This window comes from Arachis ipaensis, chromosome B9, assembly GCF_059453495.1.
Source record: "Arachis ipaensis isolate K30076 ecotype BB chromosome B9, ASM5945349v1, whole genome shotgun sequence".
Classification (NCBI taxonomy): domain Eukaryota; kingdom Viridiplantae; phylum Streptophyta; class Magnoliopsida; order Fabales; family Fabaceae; genus Arachis; species Arachis ipaensis.
In genome coordinates this window covers 12,382,955-12,393,239 of record NC_142444.1, presented here as the reverse complement: position 1 = coordinate 12,393,239, position 10,285 = coordinate 12,382,955, and the positions used below count along the sequence as shown (strand labels likewise).

The 10,285-nt window shown below is 30.1% G+C and overlaps 1 protein-coding gene across 1 annotated transcript in view; it reads left to right on the top strand.

Annotated features, from left to right (window-relative positions):
* The first annotated feature begins 303 nt into the window (after nt 1-303).
* Nucleotides 304-10,285, top strand: part of LOC107615011 (2-alkenal reductase (NADP(+)-dependent)) — a 42,454-nt gene continuing 32,472 nt past the window's right edge. The window contains exons 1-2 of the mRNA XM_088498327.1: nt 304-690; nt 9,500-9,677. Of these exons, the coding sequence (XP_088354453.1) occupies nt 466-690; nt 9,500-9,677 (403 nt within the window). The 5' untranslated portion in view covers nt 304-465. The remainder of the gene's footprint in view (nt 691-9,499; nt 9,678-10,285) is intronic.

Sequence of the window (10,285 nt, the reverse complement as noted above, 5' to 3'; positions counted from 1 at the left end):
AACCCTATAATGATAGAAAAAAAAATGATTAAAATTTAGAATTCTCAAAATTAATATATATAATAAAAATATTTTAGTAATTTTATATAATAAGGATATTGTAGTCATTTTTTACAAAAAATAATATTAATTTAGATAAATTCAAAATTTAATTATTATTTTTCGATCAAATTAATTTGTCTAACCTAATTTTAACAAAAAATAATATAATTTAAGTGATTATATGTATTAAATTTTAATTATTAAAAAATATCTTAAAAAAAAAAAAAGTTTTCTGCGTTTTTACGAGCATCCCGTAAAAAAAAAAAAACCATGCAGTGGTTTCCCCTATAAATTTTAGCTGGAGCCGGCACCTCAATTCTGAAGGAAAAAAAAAAACAAATCACGCTCGAGTCTAACGAAAAAAAAAAAAAAAAAACGCACACTGAATATTGATCTGAGAAACAGAGCAGCAAGAACGTAAGAATGGCGGAAGTGAAGAACAAGCAAGTGGTTCTGAAGGATTATGTAACTGGTTTCCCTAAGGAATCAGACATGGACATAGTTGAAGGCACCATCTCACTGAACCTTCCGGAAGGTTCCAACGAGGTCCTTCTCAAGAACCTCTACCTCTCATGTGATCCGTATATGCGAATCCTCATGAGCAAGATGGAAGGCCCCGAAGGCTTCCGTACATATGCCCCTGGCTCTGTAAGTTTTTTTTTTTTAATTTCTTTTTTTTTTTGCTTTGAAAATTCTGTTTAATGCAAAAAAAAACCCAAATTATCTCATTTAACTTAACATCTACAATTTTATATAGCTTTGAGCTGCTTTTTTATTGTCGCGCTTTAATCATTTGGATATTAATTGAGGAACCGAAAATCAGGAATTGATGGTAAAATTGAGAGTTGTGTCGGATTATTAGATGCCAATTTTTTTATGATATTATTAGATTAGTGCTGCATGTTCACCTGAGCTATTAACTTGGGAGGTTGGGAGTAATTGGGTTTTGGAAAACCAGAAAAAAAAAAGTGCTGCATGTTTGGAACTTTCTAGTTTTTGTCACATATTTGAAAGTTGAGTAAAGGTTACGCACTCTTTGATGTTATGTTTAAGGGACCTTATAGTGTACAGATGTGGGTGTACAGATTTTTGTCTTTTTGTGGCTGAAAAGCGTGTCACTAAAAGTGTTACTTAAAGAGAAAGTGTTACCCTTAATCGTTAACTTGGCTCTGATACCAATTTTAACATTCGACTTTTCTTTAATTTCAATTTTAACATTCGATTTCAATTTTAACATTCGACTTTTCTTTCTTTTTCGAAATTAATTTCTCAAATAAGATTATAATTTGTATAGATTCAATTGGTGGTGCAAAATTTAAAGTATTTACCATTATTTTTCTTGTGTGATTATTTATTATTAGTCCTTGATTTATAACTCTGATTTATAGTTTTTCAATCTTGTTTTAGTTTATAATATTCTTTTTTGCATGGATTATTGTATATAAAATTTTTTATCTGTTTGTCTTTTTCTTTAATATAATTTTTCAAATCCTCAAGAACTTCTTTTATTTCTACATTTTCTGTTGTTTCTAAATATCTTTTTAATTTTTCAACTTCATACTCCATTTTTTCTTTCAATAGTTTTAATTCTTTTAAGTCATAATATGGTTTTCCAGGCATTTATAAATTTTTTAAGTTTAATTCCAACTTGTTTATGTTTATTCTTATTTCTATCCTTTTTATTATAAGGTCATTAATTTCGATCTGAATATTATTTAATTCTCTTTTATGTTCCTTTATTTTACTTTTTAATTTTTCCGCCCTTTTTCTTTTTATTTTATTTTCTGGTTTTTCAATCTTTTTATACTTCATTATTTATTTTAGAATTTCTGCAAACTCTATCATCGATTCATCACTTTTTTCCAGAGATTCTATTAATTTCTCTAGTTCTTCAACTTCTCTTTTTAACTTGTCATAAATTATTTTTAGAGCTTCGAATGCTCTTTGATTTATTTCAGAAAACTGTAAATAATTCAAACGATTTTCTCTTTCAAAGAGCTCTTGTTTCTTGTCTTGATAAGTTACATATATTTCTTCTCTATTTATTGTCATAATTTAGTGTTTAGAGTTTCATTTAATTTTTCGACCTTTTTTGTTAATTCTTTTATTTCAGAATTTTCTTCCTTAATTTTTAACTTAGATAAACTTAAAGGGCTATTAATTTTAGATTCTTTTATTTGAAAATTCGATGAAAATAATTTTCCTGATGGTTCTTTTAATAATAGAACTGGGTTTTCAATAGCTTTATATTTTGGTATTTCTGTTTTTACAATTTTCTGAAATAATTCATCGACATAAATTCTTTCTCTGTTTTTAAATATTATACTATGATGGCTATTTGTTAAAGCATAATTTATTGCATATGTAATTGAAAATGGTTCATCATCTTGTTCCATTAGATTTTTTCTGTGAAATTTATAAGCCAAACTTATAGATCTTCCAAGATTTTCAGTTGATAAAGGTATAGCATATCCAAGATGGGCGTTGAATTTAACATTTACATTTGCCAAGTTTCCATGAACAATTCCAATTATTTGGTCTATTGGGTCATCAGTAATTCTTTTGTCACAGATTGCTAGGCTTATTGGTGAATTAATTCCTTTCATATATGTAGATTTGATTAAGACTTGTATAGTACTAATATGAATCCATCCAATTTTAGATCTTTTTTGTTGATCCTTAATTTTCTCGATCTGTTTACTTATTTCTCCATCATTTATCAAAGCTATTTCAAGTTCTCCATTGGCGGATTTTATCTTTATAGGGGCTTCAAGTTGAATTTTTCCATAGTATATTATATTTTTCCTATTAAAAACTTCTTTTAAAAGGTTCTGTTTATTAAAATTTTCATTTGATTTGAGATTTAATTCTGTTTTTAGAACAGCCTGTTTTTCATTATCTAATAAAGCAGTTAATCTATAATAATCTGATTCTTCTGTTAATTCTAAACTTTCTAAATAATTCATAATTGAAAGACTAGGATGAAGATGTACCTTTCTGGAGAAAAACTTCCTTTATTTAGTATATTTTACATAAGGTGTTCTTATCTCCAGAGGGGAGATTGTAAATACTAACTCCAGAGGGGAGTTTAGAACTATTTTTTCCTAAGGGAATTCTTCCTCAGACCATAGAATCGCCTTGGCAACTTCCTCCTTGCTCTCCTAGCATGTGAGTACTCTTTGCCTCCTGCTTTCTATTTTCTGATGCTTTCTACAATTGCCTAAGCAACCTATTTATAATGGTTGGGTCTGATGGACAATTCCCATCCTTACCCTTCTTATGACGTCATTGCTTACGTCATTGTTTATTATCTTGCACCAGCTACATTGTTGGTGCTCTATGACCTAAGCGCTTACGTCACTATGCAATAATGTTGAGAGATGCTTCAGATGTGCTGTCTTCCTCTTTCATTATGTGACCTTCAGATGCGTTGTCTTCTTCCTTTATCATGTGGGTTGATTCCGTTTTATTATTGCTTTCTTCAGATAGCTCTGAGACGCATAGCTGGCACTTGTGGTCTTCTCTGTCTTTTATCAAATAGCAGAGATTCCTCTTTATCCCTTCAGGGAGCTTTTCTAAGAGTCCAGATAAGTTGTAGAATGCTGATTCAAATTCTACTAAGAGTCTCATCTCTCTTTCTTCAATTTCATTCCTTTTACTAGACACAAGCAAAGTATTTCTGCTTTTATAATTAATTCTTGTGTGAGATTCCCTTGTTATCTTTTGAGTTCTTTCGAAGACCCTTGCTAGTGTGCTGGCTAGCCTTCCTTCATGACTGTAGATTGTTAAATCTTGAACTTGATCAATTGGTTGAAAATTTCCTGGGAAGACGGACATGAATATTACTTGGTGTGCTGGAACCAAGCATTCTTCTTCTTCATTAAAAATAGGTTGACTGTTCGTAAATTTTAGGGATATATCCCTTGGATTTACGTTGTCAATCATATTTTTAAATCTCTTCACTGCATCAACGAATCCTGCAGGAAACTCACTAATAATTTTTAGATCATTAAAAATTAAAATTGTATCAATTAATCCATACTGGAAAAACTGATAGGTGTCCGATGGGGATGCATCTGGAAATATAACCAGCTTTGTTAGCTGTTCTTTGGCAATAGGATAATATCCCAAAATTGCTCTTCTTTCTTCAGTCCAGTTTAGGACTATATTAAGGGTTTCTCTGAGATTTGATCTACAGACCCTTTTCTTTTCTTTGATTTCAGCCCTTGTAGGAATGTTTCTTATTATCCCTGTTCTCTGGGTTTGAATTGGAGCTTTATCTGCTCTTTTTAGGGTTTGCTCTGGATGAAGAGCTTCATATTCCCTGAAAGATTCCTTTGCTTCTTCCAGTGTTAAAAACCCTCCTTTATGAATTATCCTTGATTGATGTGTAAATGGTGCTGCTTTTTCCCAGGCATCATATACTCCTTTCATGGGGCCATTATAAATTACATAATATTTTTTATCTTGGGTGGATTTTTTGATAATTTCAGCAATTGTTTTATTTTCTGGAATTTTTTCTTCACCTGATTTGTCCACCACGCTTAGCTGGCTGAGCTCTGATGGTTTTGGTTGTTGTGTTGATTTCATTGCTTCGATGGCCTTCTTGAGGGATTGGATCTGTGTCCTTATTTGCTGACAATACTTGCATTTTTCGAGTTCTTGTTCGTATTTCTGAATTTCTTGATCTAATGCGTTGTAGACGAACTCCATTCTCTTGTTAATGTATCTGCAATAACATTTTTGTCACCCTTAATATATTCAATTTTTATTGGATATTGTAATAAAAATAATTGCCATCTTACCAATCGTCCATGATTATAATCAACTTTTAAATTATATCGTATGAAACCTGTTAGGTAGCTTGAATCTGTCCTTAATGTAAATTCTCTGGGTAGTAAATCAATTTTCCATTTCTTAAGAGATTTAATTGCTGCTAGAGTTTCCTTTTCATGAGTGGTATATCTCTGTTCTGTTGGAGTAAAAGTCCCTGAAATATACCTGCAAAGTAGTTCCTTTGGGGAATTTTTAGAATCTAGTGATTCTTTTCCTTGCTCCAAACTTTTTATAGCTTTCTTAGCTTTTAGACATCCTGACCAGGTTATGTCTGAAGCATCTGTTTCTACTATTAAGTAGTCATTTTCTTCTGGAATATAAAGTTCTGGAAGTTTTTCACATAATTCTTTAATCTTTTGAATTTGCATACTATCTTTTTCATCCCATTTCCATTCTTTTTTAGTACTTATTTTTGGAAATAAGCTTTTAGTGTATTCTGTTATATTCTTTAAGAATCCTTGATCAGAAATATAATTTATACACCCTAAAAATCTTTGTAATTGTTTTCTATTTTATTAGGAAATAAATTTACCTTTTCTAGGACATTTGGCTGAAGTTTTAGCTTTCCTTGAGTGGATAGAATTAATCCAAGAAACTCTATTTCTTGTTTTGCTATTCTTGCTTTCTTTTTGCTAAGAACTAATCCTTTTTCTTTACATCTTTCTAAAACTATTAATAATTTTTGAAGATGATCTTCTCTATCCTGTTTTGTAAAAATTAGTATATCATCAATGTACACTAAAACAAATTCATTTAACTCTTTTAGATTTTCTTCCATAAATCTTTGATAAATACCTGGAGCTTGTTTTAATCCGAATGGCAATACATTCCATTCATAGAGCAATACACTTGTTGATTCTTTTGTTGGACACGTAAAAGCAGTTAGTTTCTTTGTTTCTTCGTCTAAACGAAGTTGCCAATATCCTGATTTTGCATCAAGAGAGGAAAACCAAGTTGCTCCTTTGATTTTTTCTAAAATAGAATCTTTTCTTGGAAGTTTATGAGCATCACCAATAGTTGCTTCATTCATCTTCTTATAGTTAATAACCATTCTTCGTTTTCCCCTTTTAATTTCATTATTGTTTTCGACATAAAAGGCTGGAGCCGCATGAGGACTTTTACTTAATCTTATAATTCCTTTTTCCAAAAGATCTCTACATTCTAATGAAAACTCTTCTCTATCTCTTGCGGAATAAGGGATTTTATTTGGAACATTTATCTCTTTTGTTGGATCTTTTAATTTAATGCTTACTAATTCGTTATTTGTATTTTTAATATCTAAAGGATTTTCAGCACAAATTTCATCCAAAAGTTCTTCTATCTTTATTTCAAGATTATTTTTTGGGATATTTATTTGAAAGTATAAATTTAAATAACATGTCTCTAATATAGAAAATATTTTAAATTTTAAGATCTTATCTATAGTAGTAGTCGGTATTTTTATACGTTTTGATTTTTGATTTATTGAAGAATCGTATGGAGCTTTTAAAACTATATATGTTAGTTCTTGAATGAATGGATGATATAGCTTTAAAAAGTTATTTCCTATGATAAAATCCATTCCAGAATCTAACATGTATATAGATGGAACAATGAACCTATAATTTTGAATAAAAATTTCAACCATCTCTGCCTTTTGGTCAATTTTATGTATTGATTTGTCAGCTATTCTAACTCTTAATGGTTTCTTTAATTTTTTCCAATCAAGTTTTATATTTGAACTAGCAAAGCATTGTGTTGCTCCAGAATCTATGAAAGCATTTATAAATTTTTCTGTTATTTTTATAGTAATAAATGTAGCATTATTACTCAGTCTCTGAGTCTGTTTCCGAGACATATTCAAAAATATAGTCTAAGTTATCATCAGATTCTTCTAAAGGTTCCATGAAACAAGACTTAGCAATTTCTATTTGTTTAGTAAGATCCTTTTTATCTTTCTTTTTCGGACATTCATTTGCATAGTGTCCTTCTTCTTGGCAATACCAACACTTACAATTTTCTTTTTTATTTGGGCAATAATCACTTTTTTGTCTCTTATTTTTATTGTTATTTCTAAAATACCTCTTTTTTCTCCAGTTTGGATAGTATTTTCTTTTTCTAAATTGATATTTTCTTTTTCTTTGAAAATTTTTATTAAGACCATATTTTTGAGGTATCTCTTCATTATCCTGACAGCAAATTCTAATTATATTTGCAAATCTTTTTTGAGTTGCTTCTTGCATACAACGTTCTTTTATTTCCTCTCTTATTGCAGAGGTTGCCCCACCAAAATTATTTTCAATTGTTCCTCTATTTATTTCTCTTATAAATCTTCCCATTATAAACTCATTAGCAGGATATGGAAGTTTTGTTATATACATACTAAGATAATGATTTTTATCTTCTTCTTTTAATTTGTAATAATGTATTCTATATTCACATATATAAGACTCCACATTACATAAATCATATATCTGAATATTAGCTAAATGGTTTTTTGCTTCTTGATATTCTTTATTATAGACTTCTTGTTTATGATCTATAATATTTTTTCCAAAAAATTCTTTATATAGAATCATCATTATATATAATATCTTATCATAAGCTGTTGTTTTTGTTGCTAATTCTTCTATTATTTGGTTTTCTATTGATGTCATATAATCTCTTATAGTTCCTTTAGTATGAAACCCTATGTAATTCCAAATGTCTCTTCCAGACAATTCACTAAGTTTTGGGTTGGTAAAGGCTTCTAATAAAAAGGAATTTAACCAGTTTTCGAAAATTTCTTTTTCATTCTTTTTACAGTCTAAATCGAGCATTCTATCTCCTTCCATTTCCTGGATTTTAGGAACATATTTTGATGGTATTTTTGTATATTTTGAATCTTTATTTATAAATCCTTTTTTAAAAGCATAATTATCAAAACCTGTTTCCCATTTAAATTGAGATTGATTATCCTTAGATGTTCCAGCTTCATTTTTTACTTGTATTGGAATTGCTGGTTCTTCGTCACTTGAATAATCTAGGATGTGTTCTTCATTTTCTATATTTTCAGGATTTAATTCCTCTTCTATTTGAAATCCCTGTTCCATAATATTATTTTCTTGAGCCATTTTTAATTGTTTAAAAAGCATTGTAACTTCTTCTAATTTTTCTTCAATATTCATAATTTTAGTGGTGGTTTTACTTTTAAATCTGTTATGTTGATTATATTTTGGAATTTTTCTTCTTTGGGATTCTCTTTTTCCTTATTTCTCTGAAATTTTATGGATACTAAAATTTCTTCAAGCATGTCTACTATAGAATTTAATTGTGGGTTAAAGGTATGATAAAGATGTGGTGAATCATTTCCATGATAACATTTTTTAGAAATTCCGTGTGAAGAATAAGTTTTTTCAGGTTTTTGAAGTCCTTCAATAAAACTTATAGTAAAATAAAGATTTTGAGAGAAATCATTTTGTATTGATTTTAAGAATTCGGTGTCATTACAGTTAACATTAGTTAAAATCATTAATTTTTGATCTATTAATTTTGATAACTTAATTATTTCTTCTCTTAAATCTTCTAATTTACTTTTTTCCATTAGGTGACGCTTTTCTTTGTGAAGAGTTACGGTTTTAGGTGAAAAGTGTAGCTTTAGAATGTGTGGTTAAGATTTTGCCACATAGACAAATCTTTAAAATTGCATCTGTACCTTAAAAATGTCCTATGTTTAAATAACAAACATCACTGGGGCCACTGCATGTTTTTATCACTTATCATTTATCAGTGTCAGAGTCTTGATAAATTATAAAAAATGATACGTGCGTACAAAAAAATCAGACACTATATTTATACACATTTTCAATATATCTTTTGTATTTCAACATGTATGCTATATGAGTGGCTAATTTGGTGACTGATTTTTTCTGTACAAGCAAGAGGGATTGGTAGTAAAAAAAATTAAAGATGTGGAACTCAAGTATTTTGAGCATTATAGTGAATAGTGAGTGGTGATGATATACCTCTAGGTTCTTTGAGCACTTATATAGTTACTTTTAGATCATACGCCATAATAGTCCTCACATTTGTGGCAGGAATTGAACTTGTGTCCTTGTGGAATATGAGTTTGATTTTACCAACTGTATCAACCATCTTTTAAAAAAATGGGATACCCCATGGAAACAGCAATAGGATTAGGATAAAATTCAAACAGCATTTGTTTGTTAGGAAGTCAAATGTGTTAGTTTTCCTTATAATCATGGAACTTTGTAGCTATTGTGTTCTTCTTGATATTAGACTGTACACTCAATCCAATTGAATTAATAGAACTTTTAGTATTCTGTATAATTGTTGTACCATGGGAATGCAGAATTGAGAAATTTGAAATTAGAAATTCATTATTGATTATAATCTTCAACATAGTAAGCCTCAATTTACCTTAGAACAGGATGCTTTTCAAACAACATGGGAAACAATAGGTAAAAAAGAAACAATTCTATAACTTTTGGTTTGGAAGAGTGTAGAAATGAAAAATGGTTTAATGGTGTTTGTACTTTGCGAAACTCCCAATGATTGGTTTTGCAGTTTGATCTGAGAAGCAATTCATGTAGCAATCTGCTGTGTTGATGATTCTATTTCAATAACTGCTTCATTATTTCAGCCATTAACAGGATATGGTGTGGCTAAAGTCCTGGAATCTGGACACCCGGATTACAAGAAGGGTGATTTGGTGTGGGGGTTTACCAAATGGGAAGAGTACAGTTTGGTCCCGGCATCTCTAATACTTTTCAAAATCAAGCACACCGATGTCCCACTTTCATACTATACTGGAATTCTTGGTATGTTTCTTCAACAACTTTGGGTCTAATTGATTCTTGGTGAAATAAGCACTTGATGTCGGTATAATTCTCAACTGTAACCTTCTTATTATGGCAATTTCATGCGATAAATGAATCATTTGTTTGTCAAGTATTATTCGGAAACGGTGATACATTTGTCCTTCCTTACAAAATCTGTACATATAGAGGAGGACTAATATGTCTCTATTTTCTAAATGGAGTGAGACAAACTTTTCTAATAATCAGGGGATTGGTGAGGGATGGATTTGTCATTTTCAATGTCATATAATTGTGAGAAATTGGGAATATTTATGGATGGATTTGTCATTTTCAACTCGGAGAGACAAGTTTCCTGTGTTTTTAATTAGAGATGGGATTGGGGGAGTGAAGGTGATGGTTTCAGTGGCTAAGAGAAGGGGGGGTTGAATCTTAGCCCCTTTTTTTCTTGCTAACACTTGCTGGATTCAGAGGAGACTTTTCTGTTTTTAGCTCGTCCCTAGCCACGAGACATTTTCATTTTGTCTCGTCACTTGGCACGAGACATTTTTTGTTTTTGCTCCTGTGCAGTAGAAAACAGAAATGAAGTAGGAGAGGAAGAAAATCACACC